At 44.5% G+C, this 19,515-nt stretch overlaps 1 protein-coding gene across 1 annotated transcript; it reads right to left on the bottom strand.

Moving 5' to 3' along the window:
• Window positions 1–679: 679 nt before the first annotated feature.
• On the bottom strand, window positions 680–19,098 carry LOC110502383 (C-Jun-amino-terminal kinase-interacting protein 1; the record flags this gene model as incomplete). Its single annotated transcript, XM_021580367.2, has 11 exons — window positions 680–2,152; window positions 2,308–2,406; window positions 2,633–2,703; window positions 5,338–5,448; window positions 5,633–5,736; window positions 6,196–6,362; window positions 9,861–9,936; window positions 10,268–11,305; window positions 11,798–11,891; window positions 17,584–17,919; window positions 18,973–19,098. Coding segments are annotated over 11 exons (2,295 nt in total), but the record flags the coding sequence as incomplete, so codon positions are not given.
• Between the last annotated feature and the right edge of the window lie 417 nt (window positions 19,099–19,515).

Below are 19,515 nucleotides of genomic sequence, written 5' to 3' on the forward strand. Positions count from 1 at the left end.
TCCCACTGACAGACTAAATCTCTTATTGACCTTGTTATATCCATTTATCCATGTAGCGGATGGCCTAGTGGTTAGAGCGCTGGACTACTAACCGAAAGGTTGCAAGATCAAATCCCTGAGCTGACAAGGTAAAAATGTGTTGCTCTGCCCCTGAACAAGGCAGTTAACACACAAATAAGAATTTGTTCTTACCTGACTTGCCTAGTTACATTTTTTTAAATCCTCCCACTGACAGACTAAATCTATTATTGACCTTGTTACATCTATAACCCCCACCCCTTCACAGCGAAGAAAAAAGTTTGAGCTATATTCCTGCATTTCTACCCATTTTTCCATGGGGCGTAGAGAAGATTTAGCAGTTTTAGAACTAATTTCATGCAATTCTACTTATTTTTCCATGGGGCGGAGAGAAATGATTGCAGTTTTTAATATGATATCCGAGTGAGAGTGACTAAGAAAATCAATGGGGGCACCCCGGTCGGTATTTCGACCATGATTACTACAAGTTTAGATAGTTGGTCGCTAGATTATTATTTACCAATCAAAATATATTTAGCTGACATGAGGTAATTGAGTGACTGACATAACAAGAGGAAAACTGCTAATGCGCAACCAAAATTCAAAACGGCACCTTTTGTATTCTACTAGTCTAACTTTCAACAGTAATTGAGACCCCGACTGAGTTTCAGAGAAGATGTAAACACCTTCAGATTTAATGACAAGAATTGACCTCCTGAGTCTTTCTCTACATTGTTTTGTTTGACATTGATATCATGCAATACACACGGGGTTTGATCAAACCTACTGTAGGACATTTCAATTACAAACAGCATATTTCTATTGTACAGGTAATACATCTGTCCCACAGTGCCAGAACCATCTCAAATAAAAAGGAACTACATACTGTAAACAGTCATCACAATAATTAGAAAATAGGCACTACTTGTGGTTTTGATTTTTAGAAAAAGTGCCTTCTGGATGACTTTTAAAGTGGTAAGACCACAGTGATGCCAAGATCATACTTGTTGAAATATTTTCCTTATACAGTAATTCCACCATACAATTTTGGCCAAACATTGTTTCCAAGTTACAGTAGGAGTAAGTGTTAATACATAGGGCTTTTTTGTCTGTAGATTGTCATTTTCAAGGGTCACCCGGATAGAATTCCACACATAGAATGTGATAGAGCGTGATTGAATTAGGTAGGAAACAATGTTATTAGGATACCATCCTTAACTTACACCTGCTTACCCACCGATATACATTGATTCTTCAATAACAGACTACTATTTTTTTATTTCTTAATTGAAATTACATTCCTTTCAATACAATAAAAAAATAAGAGTTAATTCACCTTTTTGGTATTGGCAGATAGATGACAAGCCCTAGTCAGAGTTCATTTTCACATAGTTAATTGGTGAGAATGCACTGACGGACTGCATTTAATTTAAAGCCTGTTATGATGTGATGGACTATTAGTCCATAAATAAACTTTCCAACATATATACTAACTGAATCTGAAATCAAACAGTGTGACACTAAAAACAGTCCAGGGACACGTAGACAGATTGAAATCACTGTCCCCGTCTTCCTCCGTACAGAGACGAGGTTTCCAGGTGACTTGATAGTGATCTCATATCATTTGGAATAGCTCATAAAGCCACATAAACATATTCTATCTTGATATTGAGTGTGATCTGTAACTACTTGTTGGTTTCTCTGCACTGTAGTACCTGTTCTCACATTTGGCTGCACACTTTACAGTTAACAGTACTGTACTTTTGGCCAATAACCTTTGTGAGGAAGATACATGTAGGCTCTTTTGGATGGGACCGGTAATGCTTTAGCCTGGGTATTTCTGTAGACATGTTTGTTCTGTAGAAACATGGCAGTGAGTAGAAAGCTGCACCAAGTAGATTGTGTTGCAGATCAGTATTACTAAATGGTTATTTACTGGCACATTGTAAAGATTTATTTTAGGAGTCGGCCAAAGCGTTACCATTCAATGCAGTTTAAAATCCACCATGCAAGTTGTTTCATCACAACACAATATTGGAGAAATATACTATTGAGAGAACGCTATTCAATGAAGATGTCCTCTGTTGGGCAGGAGTAGCCCACAGTTTCCTTGTAGTACAGTTGGAAGGCTTTCCTATATGTATAGGAACAACAAAGAGGAGTTAGGTACAAATAGTCAGTAGTAATTTGTTAATAGAAAAATGTGTAATATAAACAGTGTGATGTACATGTTCATTAGCATATGTGGATAGTAAGAAGGGGTGGCAGAGAGAAAGGATGAGAGATTACCCAACAGACTCAGCTAGGGGCATCATGGAGTCGTCTGACATGAATACATGACAAGCAAACCGCTGATGATCAGGATGTTTAGTGATGAATCCAAAATACCTGGATGGGAGAGAGCAATGGGAGAGACACGATGCAATATGCTCCAGATACAGTGTCTAGAGTTGAGAAGCAACTCTCAATTGCTCGTCTTTGTATCCTTGAGTTACAGCTTTTTAAACACCCATATTTCTTTATGCAATGAATCTGCTTTCATACAGTATTCAAAAAGCTTTAAGTTGAATTACTTCCTTAGTTTAGCATGTGTCATGATAGTTCATTTACTCACTTGTTATGTTTTGGGTGACAGCCGCAAAAGGAGATGTTCTTAAGCTGAAAAAAGTGAAAGCACTTATCCCCCTGTGAAAATATACATAGAGATTAGAGATAGTTACGGTCAGTTCCTGCACTAGAGTGTGATGTCAGAGACGGTACAGTTCTAGAATTAGAACAAGTACTCATAGAATGTAGCCTACTCATTCTATTTTTTGGGGTACAGTTCTAGAATTAGAACAAGTACTCATAGAATGTAGCCTACTCATTCTATTTTTATGGGTACAGTTCTAGAATTAGAACAAGTACTCATAGAATGTAGCCTACTCATTCTATTTTTATGGGCACAGTGGCTATGGGCCTGAGTGAATGCATCATACTAGCATGGAAGCCCATCTGTTTCTGCTCATGTTTGACATGGCAATTCAATCATCAGAAACAGACTGACACGCAGGCCATACCAGTAAAAACACAACCTAATATTAGGCTGAGACTCTATGGTCTGTGTCTGAGAGCTTGTTCATACAGTAAACCTGTCCGAAAGGGCACACTGCCGGTGCACCACGAGTGAGGAGGATTAAAAAGTCTTAAAACTGAGTGGTCTTTATGCAAGAGTGTGGTTATGTAACTGGCTATCACAGTATCCCAAACATCCTCACGAGGGCAGTGTCCACCCTGCTAACAGACTGCTGCTTCCACTAAAGACTGGCAGTGTCCACCCCACTAACAGACTGCTGCTTCCATTAAAGATTGGCAGTGTCCACCCCACTAACAGACTGCTGCTTCCACTAAAGATTGGCAGTGTCCACCTTATTAACAGACTGCTGCTTCCACTAAAGTTTGGCAGTGTCCACCTTACTAACATACTGCTGCTTCCACTAAAGATTGGCAGTGTCCACCTTACTAACATACTGCTGCTTCCACTAAAGATTGGCAGTGTACACCCTACTAACAGACTGGCAGTGTCCACCTTACTAACATACTGCTGCTTCCACTAAAGATTGGCAGTGTCCACCCTACTAACAGACTGGCAGTGTCCACCTTACTAACATACTGCTGCTTCCACTAAAGATTGGCAGTGTCCACCTTACTAACATACTGCTGCTTCCACTAAAGATTGGCAGTGTACACCCTACTAACAGACTGGCAGTGTCCACCTTACTAACAGACTGCTGCTTCCACTAAAGATTGGCAGTGTCCACCTTACTAACATACTGCTGCTTCCACTAAAGACTGGCAGTGTCCACCCTGGTAACATACTGCTGCTTCCACTAAAGATTGGCAGTGTCCACCCTACTAACATACTGCTGCTTCCACTAAAGATTGGCAGTGTCCACCCTGCTAACAGACTGGCAGTGTCCACCCTGCAAACATACTGCTGCTTCCACTAAAGATTGGCAGTGTCCACCCTGCTAACAGACTGGCAGTGTCCACCCTGCTAACAGACTGCTGCTTCCACTAAAGACTGGCAGTGTCCACCCTGCTAACAGACTGCGGCTTCCACTAAAGACTGCCAGTGTACACCCTGCTAACAGACTGGCAGTGTCCCACCCTGCTAACAGACTGCTGCTTCCACAAAAGACTGAGTGTCCACCCTGCTAACAGACTGGCAGTGTCCACCCCACTAACAGACTGCGACTTCCACTAAAGACTGCCAGTGTACACCCTGCTAACAGACTGGCAGTGTCCCACCCTGCTAACAGACTGCTGCTTCCACTAAAGACCGACAGTGTCCACCCCACTAACAGACTGGAAGTCTTCACCATGCTAACAGACTGGCAGTGGCCACCCTGCTAACAGACTGGAAGTCTTCACCATGCTAACAGACTGGCAGTGCCCACCCTGCTAACAGACTGGACGTCTTCACCATGCTAACAGACTGGACGTGCCCACCCTGCTAACAGACTGGACGTGCCCACCCTGCTAACAGACTGGACGTCTTCACCCTGCTAACAGACTGGATGTCTTCACCCTGCTAACAGACTGGTAGTGCCCACCCTGCTAACAGACTGGCAGTGCCCACCCTGCTAACAGACTGGCAGTGGCCACCCTGCTAACAGACTGGCAGTGGCCACCCTGCTAACAGACTGGAAGTCTTCACCATGCTAACAGAATGGTAGTGTCCACCCTGCTAACAGAATGGTAGTGTCCACCCTGCTAACAGAATGGTAGTGTCCACCCTGCTAACAGAATGGTAGTGTCCACCCTGCTAACAGAATGGTAGTGTCCACCCTGCTAACAGAATGGTAGTGTCCACCCTGGTAACAGACTGCTGCTTCTACTAACGACTGTTTTGAAAAGGTCTAGTTACACCGTAGCTTCCACAGAAACACTCCAGAATTGTACTTTGCAACATGACTAATTTATGACTCGTGGGATTGATTAACTACAAAAGTCTGACTACAAAATTCCATCCCACAACATGTAGGGGTGGCAGGTAACCTAGTGGTAGAGTGTTGGGTCAGTAACCAAAAGGTTACAAGATCGAATCCCCGAGCTGAACCCACTGTTCCTAGGCAGTCATTGTAAATAAGAATGTGTTCTTAACTCACTTGCCTAGTTAAATAAAGGTTAAATAAATAAATAAATATCTAGCTAATCCAAATGAAACATGGGTCTTGAACACTGATGCATAAACCAATAACAATGAAGCACTGTGAACACACATTGTTGTTAGCAGTCATGGAATAAGGGCATTTTAGGGTTTAAGAGAAGACATACTCTTTCCGAGGTCCTGCATTCATCTTGCACTATGATCTTCACCCCCTTCATGTTGATCTCCAGAACACATGTAGAGGGAGGCTGCATGGTCATCCGCCGGTTGGTAGCAATCTGTTGACGGAAACAGGACCAACATAGTCAGATTCAAATACGGTGTTTACTTGGCTGTAAGTACACTTAGCTTCCAGATCACATTCCTCCTGTATTATTCCAAATAAGGACTGTGAAAGGAGGGTTTAGATTAGAAACTCCAGCCTACCACTGGGGGGGGGGGGGGGGGGGGCTAATACTCTACCTTTTGCATAGCAGCACAAAGCACATCGTTGCCTTTGTGGTACGGTACGTTAACAGAGCCTAGGAACTTCACACGGAATCTGTCAACCCAGTCATCTTTGTCATCTAATTGATATAAGAGGAGAGAACGGTTTGATTTACAGTTAGGAGCATTACATACTGATATTAATAGCATTGAAAAGCGGAATTATTTGGGTAAGACAAGGGCAAAGACAAAGTTCAATAACATTCAATGGTGGTCCACACAGATTTAATTTCATCAGCACAGTATACAGTAGAGGTACATTCAAAGCCAAGCAATACTATTTAAAGATCCTATTCTGTTCGTGCTCTTGTGCCAAAACGCCAACTCCAACTGGCAAACATGTTTGGCATGACAGTGAGTGGCAAGGAGTTGGCAAGAGAGCATGAACAGACTGGCACCCAGGCTAATTTATTTCAGGCATTTTTTAGAATGCCCTTACTGATCCTATAACCAAACAGTGATGCCCAAAGTGTATCGATGGCATTACCTTTGCTATGTTCAGAGCCCGTATAATGGATGAAATAAACCATATTTGATACCTTTGCTTTGTTCCTGTGTGACCTTGGCAGCGTAGTAGGCAGGGAAGATGCCACTGGCCCCAGTCCTCATGTTGTAGGCCTTACACCACAGGTCATCAGCCTGAGCCTCCATCAGTAGGGGGTCATCCACCTCTAGCTCCAGCTCATCGTCATGGCGAGGGACAAACCTGTCAATCACACAGACAGCATGGTTAATCAATAAATCAATCAAATGTAGTTAGAAAGTCATTTTTACCAGTTGTCACAAAGTTCTTTACAGTAACCCAGCCTACACCCAAAGAGCAAGCAGGAGCACAGTGGGAAGGAAACCCACTCCATAGTGGATGCAAATGAAACACTGCGAGCATGGAATATCTTGCTAACGAGGTAGTGATTACATGAGGACACTAGCTAAATGTGAGACCATTATGATGTTGTGTTTGATGTTTATTCATGTAATGAATCTTTAATGCGTTTGTCAGCTCGTGAAGGAGGACCCTGTGTAAGATTGCTTTATGCATTCATATATATGTAGAACCCATGTACAGAGCATTTGGAAAGTTTTCAGACCCCTTCCTTTTCCCCCACATTTTGTTACGTTACAACCTTATTCTAAAATGGATTAAAGAAAAAATGTTCCTCATCAATCTACACACAATTCCCCATAATGCCAAAGTGAAAACAGGTTTTTAGAAATAAAATAAAAATACTTTATTTGCATAAGTATTCATACCCTTTGCCCTTCGAAATTGAGCTCAGGTGCATCCTGTTTCCATTGATCATCCTGTTCTACAACTTGAATGGAGTCCACATGTGGTAAATTAAAATGATTGGACATGATTTGGAAAGGCACACACCTGTCTATATAAGGCCCCAAAGTGGACAGTGCATGTCAGAGCAAAAACCAAGCAATGAGGTCGAGGAAATTGTCCGTAGAGCTCCGTGACTGGATTGTATCAAGGCACAAAATTCTGCAGCATTGAAGGTCCCCAAGAACACAGTGGCCTCCATCGTCCTTAAATGGAAGAAGTTTGGAACCACCAAGACTTTTCCTAGAACTGAGCAATCGGGGGAGAAGGGCCTTGGTCAGGGAAGTGACCAAGAACCCGATGGTCACTCTGGCAGAGCTCCAGAGTTCCTCTGTGGAGATGGGAGAAACTTCCAGAAGGACAACCATCTCTGCAGCACTCCACCAATCAGGCCTTTATGGTAGAGTGATCAGACGGAAGCCACTCCTCAGTAAAAGGCAATTGACAGCTTGCTTGGAGTTTGCCAAAATGCACCTAAAGAACTCTCAGACCATGAGAAAGAAGATTCTCTGGACTGATGAAACCAAGATTGAACTTATTGGCCTGAATGCCAAGCTTCACATCTGGAAGAAACCTGGCACCATCCCTACGGTGAAGCATGGTGGTGGCAGCATCATGCTGTGGGGATGTTTTTCAGTGGCAGGGACTGGGAGATTAGTCAGGTTCGAGGGAAAGATGAATGGAGTACAGAGAGATCCTTGATGAAAACCTGCTCTAGAGTGGTCAGGACCTCAGACTGGGGCGAAGGTTCACCTTCCAACAGGACAACGACCCTAAGCACACAGCCAAGACAACGCAGGAGTGGCTTCAGGACATGTCTCAATGTCCTTGAATGGCCCAGCCAGAGCCCGGACTTGAACCTGATCAAACATCTCTGGAGAGACCGGAAAATAGCTTGAGAGGATCTGCAGAGAAGAATGGGAGAAACTCACCAAATACAAGACTCAAGGCTGTAATCGCTGCCAAAGGTGCTGCAACAAAGTACTGAGTAAAGGGTCTGAATAATTACACTACCGTTCAAAAGTTTGGGGTCACTTATAAATGTCCTCGTTTTTGAAAGAAAAGCTAAAAATGTTAATGTCCATTAAAATAACATCAAACTGATCAGAAATACAATGTAGACATTGTCAATGTTGTAAATGACTATTCTAGCTGGAAACGGCAGATTTTTTAATGGAATATCTACACACATTTACAGAGGCCATAATCAGCAACCATCACTCCTGTGTTCAAATGGCATGTTGTGTTAGCTCATCCAAGTTTAGCATTTTAAAAGGCTAATTGATCATTAGAAAACCCTTTTGCAATTATGTTAGCACAGCTGAAAACTGTTGTCCTGATTAAAGAAGCAATAAAACTGTCCTTCTTTAGACTAGTTGAGTATCTGGAGCATCAGCATTTGTGGGTTCGATTACAGACTCAAAATGGACAGAAACAAATAACTTTCTTCTGAAACTCGTCAGTCTATTTTTGTTCTTAGAAATGAAGGCTATTCCATGCAAGAAATTGCCAAGAAACTGAAGATCTCGTACAACGCTGTGTACTACTTCCTTCAGAGAACAGGGCAAACTTGGTTCTAACCAGAATAGAAAGAGTAGTGGGAGGCCCCAGTGCACAACTGAGCAGAGGACAAGTACATTCGAGTTTCTAGTTTGAGAAACAGACGCCTCACAAGTCCTCAACTGGCAGCTTCATTAAATAGTACCCGCAAAACACCAGTCTCAACGTCAGCAGTGAAGAGGCGACTCCGGGATGCTGGCCTTTTCAGCAGAGTTGCAAAGAAAAAGCCATATCTCAGACTGGCCAATAAAAACAAAAGATTAAGATGGACAAAAGAACACAGACACTGGACAGAGGAAGATTGGAAAAAAGTGTTATGGACAGACGAATAAAAGTTTGAGGTTTCGGATCACAAAGAAGAACATTCGTGAGACGCAGAAAAATGAAAAGATGCTGGAGGAGTGCCTGACGCCATCTGTCAAGCATGGTGGAGGCAATGTGATGGTCTGGGGGTGCTTGGTGTTGGTAAAGTGGGAGATTTGTACAGGGTAAAAGGGATATTGAAGAAGGAAGGCTATCACTCCATTTTGCAACGCCATGACATACCCTGTGGACGGTGCTTAATTGGAGCCAATTTCCTCCTACAACAGGACAATGACCCAAAGCACAGCTCGAAACTCTGCAAGAACTATTTAGGGAAGAGGCAGTCTGCTGGTATTCTGTCTATAATGGAGTGGCCAGCACAGTCACCGGATCTCAACCCTATTGAGCTGTTGTGGGAGCAGCTTGACCGTATGGTACGTAAGAAGTGCCCATCAAGCCCAAGCCAATTCAACTTGTGGGAGGTGCTTCAGGAAGCGTGAGGTGAAATCTCTTCAGATTACCTCAACAAATTGACAACTAGAATGCCAAAGGTCTGGAAGGCTGTAATTACTGCACATGGAGGATTCTTTGACGAAAGCAAAGTTTGAAGGACACAATTATTATTTCAATTAAAAATCATTATATATATAACCTTGTCAACGACTTGATTATATTTCCTATTCATTTTGCAACTAATTTCATGTATGTTTTCATGGACAACAAGGACATTTCTAAGTGACACCAAACTTTTGAACGATAGTGTATGTAAATATGATATTATTAAAAAAAAATAAAAAATTGTAAAAATGTTTGAAACCTGTTTTTGCTTTGTCATTATGGGGTATTGTGTGTAGATTGACGAGGGGGAAAAAAATATTTCATCCATTTTAGAATAAGGCTGTAACGCAACTAAATGAGGAAAAAGTCAAGGGGTCTGAATACTTTCCAGAATGCACTGTATAATGGCTTATTCATGAAGGTTGTTGTATAGAGTAACCCCAAACAATGTCTCACCTGAACACAGCTCTGTGGCTCTGCTCTTGCTCCACCCCGTCTAACACACAGGAGAACAGGCCAAAGGACTCTGCACCTGGAGGACACAAGGCAGGAGAGGAGCTTCACGGCACTATCACATTAGTAGTGTCCAAACATCTTGATACAGGAGTGACTTTGGTCTTTTTATCATGTTGACTCTGGTCATTCTTTAACCTTTGTAGTTCCTGTGTGGTAAGTGGTAATCTTAGCACTCTTCCTTCACAAATATGGTTTCAATGAAATTGCAATACAACTGAGAAACAGCATAACCTTAAGCCAGGTCTCCTTCGAAAAAAGGTTATTCATCCAAAGAGACTTCCTGGTTCAATAAAGGTTTAAAAATAAAATGTTAAAAAAGGATGGCAGCAGCCGGTCACAGAACTCACCGGAGGAGTGTAAACGTCCGTTCACAAACACATTGAGGAACTTGCGTGTTCGAGGTCCCCCGCCAACACCTGCCTCAGAGGATGAAGAAGCTCTGGACAGGCGTGATGACTTTCTCCTTTCTCTTTTCAGCTCGCTGTGATCCACCTCATAGTCCTCCTCGTTGGCTGACTCATATACCGTCTCTGTGTCGCTGTCCTCACTGTAGCTATGGTAGCACTGCTTCAAGCTCACCAGTTCTAGCTGGGCGTGCTCGTCCACCACTAGGGTGTACTTGACAGAGTCATAAGACAGACCATCAGCCTCGGAGCTCTGAGTGTGTGCAGTTCGCAGAGCCCCCGACCCCCCCTTAGATCTAGACTTAGAGCCCCTGTCCCACATCCCCCTGTCCCGGTCCCCTCCCTCACTGACGGATGGCCTAAGGCACGAGGAGGAGGAGCGTGGAGGAGGTGCAGAGGGGTGCAGGTAGACCTCGTCCTCCTCGCTGATGGAGGGGTTTGTTCGGTCAGGGAGGGTGGTGTTTGTGTATGCTGGGGGTCCCTCTGCATCGGAGCTGATAGACATGCGATTGCCCTCGCTGCTCTGAGACAGGAAGGGACGGTCACGGTCAGTGTCACAGTCAGTGTCAGGGTTCTTCTGGTGTACCGGGGTTAGGTAGATCTCCTCGGTGGCCTCTGGCTGGCGCTCCTCCTCCTGGCAGCACCCCCGAACCTGACCTCGCCCCGGTCCTCCTCCTCGCCCCCTGCTACCATCCCTATTCTTATCCCCCTCCACAGCCATGTCTCTCATGCTGCCTGCTTTGGGTTTTGCTGCTGTAACCTGGTTGTGTGGAGCAGCAGAGGGCTTCTTATTCCGCTGTTTGGCGTCTCGCTGTCGGCCTCGTGTTTCTGTAACTCCGTGTGAGATGAACGTGGAGTAGTCCTTGCTGTGTGCCTTGACTGCCTGCTCTTTCCCTCTGTTTGGTGGTGGTTTGGCCACAGAGCCGTCACCGTTGTGCTGCTGGACAGCCTCGTCATTCACCTGCTCATTAGTGGGATCCCCTTTAACACAAACGAGGCACGCGACAACAACAACACAAACAAAAGATTATTCATTTGTCACCAAACTTTACAGTGAAGGATTATTAAGGGCTACAGTAATAATAAGATCCATTCTGCATACTGTATAGAGTTTCATAATGAGAGCCATTGGTGGGTTTCGAATGAGAATATTGAGAAGCCGCTGGGCTTACATGTACTATTTCTTAAGCATTTTAGTGTTCAAGTCATGGTCTAGGCCCAGTCATTTTATGAAGGAATGAGCGGATTAGAGTATAATGAAATACTGCCGCATTGGCTACAATATGTGCAATTACTCTGTGCTCATTGACATGAAATAAAACATGTCTAGACAAATATCATACTTAATACTTTCACTTCTGCAAAATCAAACTTTGTTGCTTTGTTTAAAATTGATGTTGGTATTATTCTAAAAACAGGTACTGTCTACCAGTACATGGTTATGCTTTAAACCGGGGGATATCCCATTCTCACCTGTTATGTGGGGGGAGGAGGAGTTTGAGTTTGATACATTCTCCTTCCACGTGTCCTTCTTTCCAAACGAATTGTTGTTAATAGTGTCCTTGTCCTACAATGATATTACAGACAGAGAGAGAGAGAGGGAGAGAGAAGAGGGGGAGAGAGGGAGAGAGAAGGGGGAGAGAGAGAGAGAAGGGGGAGAGAGAGAAGAGGGAGAGAAAGAGAGAAGGGGGAGAGAGATACATTTTAATTTGATAAACATTACATCAAATCAAACTTGATTTTCCACATGCGCCAAATATAACAAGTGCAGACTTTACTGTGAAATTCTCACTTACAAGCCCTTAACCAACAGTGTAGACTTTACCGTGAAATTCTCACTTACAAGCCCTTAACCAACAGTGCAGTTCAAGAAGAAGAAAACATTTACCAAGTAGGCAAAAAAAAAAAAAGTTATAATAAAAAGTAACAATAAGAATAACGAGGGTATATTATATAGGTCCTGGATGGCGGGAAGCTTGGCCCCAGTGATGTACTGGGCCGTTCGCACTACCCTCTGTAGCGCCTTATGGTCAGATGCCGAGCAGTTGCCATACCAGGCAATGATGCAACCGGTGTTCTCGATGGTGCAGCTGTAGAACCTTTTGAAGATCTGGGGGCCCATGCAAAATCTTCTCAGTCTCCTGAGGGAGAAAAGGTTTTGTCGTGCCCTCTTTACGACAGTCTTGGTATGTTTGGACCATGATAGTTCATTGGTGATGTGGACATCAAGGAACTTGAAACTCTCGACCCGCTCCACTACAGCCCTGTCGATGTTAATGGGTGCCTGTTCGGCCCGTATTTTCCTGTAGTCCACAAACAGCTCCTTTGTCTTGATCACATTGACGCAGAGGGTGTTGTCCTGGCACCACACTGCCTGTTTCTGACCTCCTCCCTATAGGCCATCTCATCATTGTCGGTGATCAGACCTACCACTGTTGTGTAGTCAGCAAACTTAATGATGGTGTTGGAGTCGTGTTTGGCCACGCAGTCGTGGGTGAACAGGGAATACAGGAGGGGACTAAGTACACACCCCTGAAGGGCCCCAGTGTTAAGGATCAGCGTGACAGACGTGTTGTTGCCTATTCTTACCACCTGGGGGCGGCCCGTCAGGAAGTCCAGGATCCAGTTGCAAAAGGAGGTGTTTAGTCTCAGAGTCCTTAGCTTAGTGATGAGCTTCATGGCACTTTGGTGTTGAATGCTGAGCTATAGTGGCTGAACAGCATTCTCACATAGCTAGAGCTTTTGTCCAGGTGAGAAGGGGGGGTGTGGAGTGCGGGAGGATGCTGTTGATGTGAGCCATGACCAGCCTTTCAAAGCACTTCATGGCTACCGATGTGAGTGCCATGGGGCGGTAATCATTTAGGCAGGTTACCTTTGCTTCCTTGGGCACAGGGAACTATGGTGGTCTGCTTGAAACATGTCGGTATTACAGACTCGTCAGGGAGAGGTTGAAAATGTCAGTGAAGACACTTGACAGTTGGTCCGCGCATGCTTTGAGTACACGTCCTGGTAATCCGTCTGGCCCCGCAGCTTTGTGAATGTTGACCTGTTTAAAGGTTTTGTTCACATCGGCTACCGAGAGCGTTATCACACAGTCATCCAGAACAGCTGGTACTCTCGTCCATGCTTCAGTGTTGCTTGCCTCGAAGCGAGCATGAAAGGCATTTAGCTCGTCTGGTAGGCTTGCGTCACTGGGCATCTCGTCTGGGTTTCCCTTTGTAGTCCATAATAGTTTTCAAGCCCTGCCACATCCGATGAGTGTCAGAGCCAGTGTAGTAGGATTCAATCTTAATCCTGTATTGATGCTTTGCTTGTATGATGGTTCGTCTGAGGGCATAGCGGGATTTCTTATAAGCATCCGGATTAGTCTCCCACTCTTTGAAAGCGTCAGCTCTAGCCTTTAGCTTAATGCGGATGTTGCCTGTAATCCATGGCTTCTGGTTGGGATATGTACGTACAGTCACTGTGGGGACGAAGTCATCGATGCACTTATTGATGAATCGGATGACTGAGGTGGTATATTCCTCAGTGCCATTGGATGAATCCCGGGACATAATCCAGTGATAGAATTGTGGTTAGATTTGCCAAATGGAGGGCGGGGGAGAGCTTTGTATACATCTCTGTGTGTGGAGTAAAGGTGGTCTCAGATTTTTTTCCCCCTGGTTGCACTGATTTAAGTTTGCCTGCATTAAAGTCCCTGGCCACTAGGAGCGCTGCTTCTGGGTGAGCATTTTCTTCTTTGCTTATGGCCTTATAGAGTTGGTTGAGAGAGGTCTTAATGCCAGCTTCGCTTTGTGGTGGTAAATAGACAGCTACTAATAATACAGATGAGGACTCTCTTGGTAGATAGTGTCATCGACAGCTTATCATAAGGTACTCTACCTCAGGCGAGCAAAACCTCGAGACTTCCTTAATATTAGACATTGCCCCACCCCTCGGTTTACCAGAGGTAGCGTCTCTGTTCTGCACGTTAGCAAGGGGAATGTGTGTACAGTGTACACACACACACAAAAGGAGTGGTTGTTAGAACGCCTGAGTGTTGTTTTGTTTTGTATTATTACCAGAGAGCCAGCCCCCCCCAGCCCCATCCAGCCCAGCCCCATCCAGCCCAGTCCACAGCTATTTAAGCCAAGCAGCACTACGATCAATGACTGTCTCAGTTTCCAATCACATATACCCAGCCCTAGCCTCAGTTACAGCTTCCTGCAGCCAAATGAAGAACCAGATCCACCTAAATCTAAACCCATCTAAATATATGGCTCTGGCGAGACTAACCAAGCCCTGATGACATCACACACGCCACCACAATCAGATCCGTCTGCCAGGAAGATGAATCAGGAATGAACCAGTGAAGAGGAGGAAGTCAAGGCTCCTACACTAACACAGCTCACTGTCTGTCATAGAGACCATTCACAGTGATGGTGCTGACTCACTGTGGTAATGCAGCTGCTGCTGACGGGCACTGGCACGGTTACCATGGCTACCCTGCCCCAGAACCGGAGGAAAGAGAGAGTGTGTATGTGTTTCTTTGGTGTGTGTGTGTGCTGATAGAACAGTTTGATGTTGAAATGTTCATCGTGAAGAATTGGTTATATTTATGAAATAAAGGAGAGTCATTTTGGAGTTTATGAAATCCACCGGGTATCAAACTCAATACTTACTGTGTGGGCCCTCTGGTAGCTAACAAGTCTTCACGTCTCCAGTAAGGTTACACATCATTTGAGCCTAGCTTTACAAACCACCCCCGGAAGACTTCACCCTCCTTCCTCCTGTCCATAGCAACCCCAGCAGCTGATATCCACCCACTGTGTAATCTGAGTCATGGCACCGACAGGTTAGCCCACGCTACAACCTAGACATATTTCCTCTGAGAGATACAGGTCTTTTGAGATCTTGAACAAATCACCTGGCACAGTTAAGAGTAGAATCTCTATAGTTTCAAGTTGAATTAGTCATATGTACGGGATACACGTGGGATACAACGTCCAACAAAATGCTTATTCGCAGGTTCCTTCTCGACAATGCGAAATCAATAAGAAATAATACAAGATAAGAATACGAACATAAAGCAAATGCCTCAGTAGAATAGAATACATATTTTAGCATCAGCATAAAACAGAAAGGCACAATTTATAGCCCAAAATGTACACATGTTTTAGGGAAGGGGAGGTGTTTAATTTGTGCAGTATTTAGCATAATAAGAGTCTGATAGCAGCCCTATCTCTAGGGACTGGGTGACATATTGGCTGGGAGTCCCTCTCTCTAGTCTAAACAAACGCTAAATCCTCCAATGTACTTGAACACATTATAAACCTGACTGGGTGTGGCATATAGACACTTAATCTGGAGGGGGATCTGAAAACAGGCAGTACCAACATTCAGATAACAGATCTGGGACCAGGCTAAGTGCAGCCTTGCTACAGCAGAAACATATCTGGGACCAGAGCAGGCAGTCTGAATCAAGCTTTCACTGTCTATTCCACAGTTCTTGAGATTAGCTCCTTAATGAAGTGTCTCTGTCTGTACCAGGCTATCACTCTGACAGAGTAAGAGTGAGACTTAAAACATGGTAAACCTAATCCTAATCCTCCTCCTAACCCCAACACAGGGTGAGATCACGACTCACCAGCAGCAGCAGGACTCAGGAGTAGAGTTCAGGACGTGCCACACACAGAGACGTGACCAGGACTGACAGGGACAGAATTAAGGATTACACTGCCTGAGGAACAGCATCCACACAGGCATCCCTCTATCTTCCTCATGGACCATGTTACCATGGGTTCAAATACAATTTGAAATCTTTCAGATATGTTTAGCATTTGCTTTAGTCTGCCTAGAGTGCCAGAGGAGCGGTGTTTCATGTTTTGGGACTATGCTATTGGTCCATTAAACCAGGCAAGGGTAAACAAGCACAGCTGAAGTATTTTAAGGATTTCAAGTGCTATTTGAACCCAGTTCTGCCACACACACACACACACACACACACACACACACACACACACACACACACACACACACACACACACACACACACACACACACACACACACACACACACACACACACACACACACACACACACACACACACACACACACACACACGGCCTCTCTCCATCCTCCCCAGAGGTGGAAGTGATGTTAGGTTATCTGAAGGAACCCTGACAGTGAATACTGGAGCAGGTTATTATCCTACATCTGGTCATACTACCTTATCCTGCTCTTTCCTGATCTTCTGTGAATTTCAACACATACTCAGAAAGACATTGTGCTCATCATGGATGTCCTTGTGAAATATATTCTGAACTTTTTCTTTACCATTTTAACAACTGGTGATAACTGATTATAACTGGTTTCTGGTTTATACTGGTTTATAACTGGTAGCTGCAGGATAGCACTCTGGCAAGAGGTGTATTCTGAGGGGAAGATCAAAGATCTTCAACAGATCAACAAGATGCAAGGGATGAAAGCTGATCATCATTCCTTTACCCCTTCTACATAGGACTGTCATTGTAAACGGCCCTATCCTTGGACTGACACTGACGGACTCTGACCTGTCCTTTTCTATCGTTATCACTGGTGAGCACACCCTTACTTCCCTGTCTGTCGCCATTCAGCTGACAGGGAAGCTGACAGACTCACAGAAGGACAGTTCTATTTTCAGACAGCAAAGACCAAGGACAGGAGCGTATGCTACATACACAGTGGTAAACCCTGGCTCCGTCAAATGGAGGGCGAAAAAGCCCATTCAGTATCACATGATTGAACGTTCCCTCTACTGTAACAACGCCTTGATTGAGAACCACAAGAGTTCCAGCATTATGATATCCAAATACACGGTAGCAAAGCATGAGAACTGATCATCCTTTTCATTCAAGGACATTAAGTTACAATGCAGACATTTACATGACAGGTCTGTATATCGGTGCCTGGGGAACTGCCTTCGATACAGATCCCATTCTATCTTATCTCCCATGAAGGATTTAAACCAAACAGATGATCTGGAATCACAGAGGAGAAAATGAGCAGAATCTCTACTGTATATTGATGCTCGGACGCTATCAGCTTCTACAATTCCCCATATACAGATCCTATCCTGTCAAATCTCATCGTTCAAACAGACATAATATGATCTATGATCTGCCCTCTACTGTTTGGATACACATCTTAACATATTCTGTATCTAATCCAACATTATTTTAACCAAACGGATGATCTGATGATCCGTGTCCTCACAGGGTAGAAATAAACAGCCCCCACCTGAGTCCTGGGAGGCTGAGGCTGTGGAAACAGTGCTAGGGTGGTTGGTCTCTTGGGCCTGTACGTATCCATAGTGACCCGATGTTCCGCAGATTCTGATTCTATGACATTAGGCTGTTTCTGTCTGACAGGCGTTAAAACAATGGCCCTTCTCTCTTCCTGGTTGAGCCTGTGGTCGTCTTGGAAACCATGGATCAGGCCCCAGTGATCCTGTTCCTCTTGGATATCCTCCTCAGCATCGATCAGCTCCAAGTGGATCATCTCCGCCTGCAATTCCCTAAACCCCCGCCCGTCTGTCTTCCCCGCCTCGCTACTGGCTGGCCACGTCACATGGTCCTGGGAAGATCCAGACAGCAGCAGCGTTGCAGCAGCGTTGCAGCAGAGAGAGAGAGAGAGAGAGAGAGAGAGAGAGAGAGAGAGAGAGAGAGAATGATTCAGTGAGGAGGAGAGCAGAGGGAGGGGGAGAGAGCAGAGACGGAGCCAGCCAATCGGGGCTCGGCAATGACATCAGCAGAGTCTGTGGCTCTTTCTCTCTCATGCTCACTGTAATGTTATTCTAATCCAATCATACTGTAGCAGGATAAACCTCCCTGAAAACAAACACAGGCAGGGCTGGGCTATTGTTTTGTTCTGTGAGGAATACAACAGCACTGTGTAACACCCTGACTGTCTTTACACTGATGTCAAATCTAATTATAATTCTGAATCATTTCATTAACCACACAATATTAAGATGTACACAAACCTAACTGAGGCTACATCAATGCCATCCTAAAACTCCTACAACCCCCCCAAAGCGAATGCCTGGTCTGAAGACTCCATTTGACTGATATTAAAATGACAGTTCTCCCTAGCAGCTAGTGTTGTAGAATCTCTGCATGGCTAAAAGGCTGAAGGCCAGGCTGTAATGACGTGTCATATGTTAGATCGACTTAGCTCAGGACTACATGTGTATCAGGACTATCCCCGGCTGCAATCATTCATCTGATAAGTGACTTTGACCTACTCTGGACTTTGCTCTGTTTCTTCTATCGCTGCAGCTACTCTCATTCTCACAGTCACAAAATAAAATCACACAATGGGAGCAACATTTATCTCAACGCTCTATAACGAATATTCATATTATGAAAAGTAGACTGCAGCAGAGTCAAGTCAAACAGAGTGCATTGTGGTAGAATGGAGGACGGGGGGAGTTAATGGAGGGAAGCAGGTGCAGAGGAGCTTGAGGCTGCGTGTAACAGAACTGAGTTCAAATATTATCTGTGTTTGATTGAGCTTGCCTGGCATAATAGACCAATATAAGTCGCAAAACTGCAAACCCAGCCCAATTGACAACTTGAAACAGTATTTGAACCCAGGTCTGGTGTGTGTACATGTAGTTTATCTTACTTGTGAGTCAAGGTTGTCATAGTTGAGGCTTGCTCCAGCCTCGTCAGTGATCTCTGTGGCCTGGGAGAGATCGTCATCTTCAAACTCCTCCAGGCTGATGTCATGAGTCAGCCTGGACACACACACACATTGTGTCACAAATCAATGCGAGGGGAGAACACACAACACGTCACACACATCAATCAAAGGGTAATCACAGGTGTGTCTGTCTGCAGATTAGTCATACTTTCATTTTATAATGGCAGTCATACTAAGGTACTGCTAGATTATACTTCTAGTCTACATGCCGGGTGGACTACCAGGAGAACTACCAGGAGAACTACCAGGTGAACTACCAGGTGGACTACCAGGTGAACTACCAGGTGGACTACCAGGTGAACTACCAGGTGAACTACCAGGTGGACTATCAGGAGAACTACCAGGTGGACTACCAGGAGAACTACCAGGTGAACTACCAGGTGGACTACCAGGAAAACTACCAGGTGGACTACCAGGTGAACTACCAGGTGAACTATCAGGAGAACTACCAGGTGGACTATCAGG

The sequence above is a fragment of the Oncorhynchus mykiss genome, chromosome 2 (genome assembly GCF_013265735.2).
Source record: "Oncorhynchus mykiss isolate Arlee chromosome 2, USDA_OmykA_1.1, whole genome shotgun sequence".
Lineage (NCBI taxonomy): Eukaryota > Metazoa > Chordata > Actinopteri > Salmoniformes > Salmonidae > Oncorhynchus > Oncorhynchus mykiss.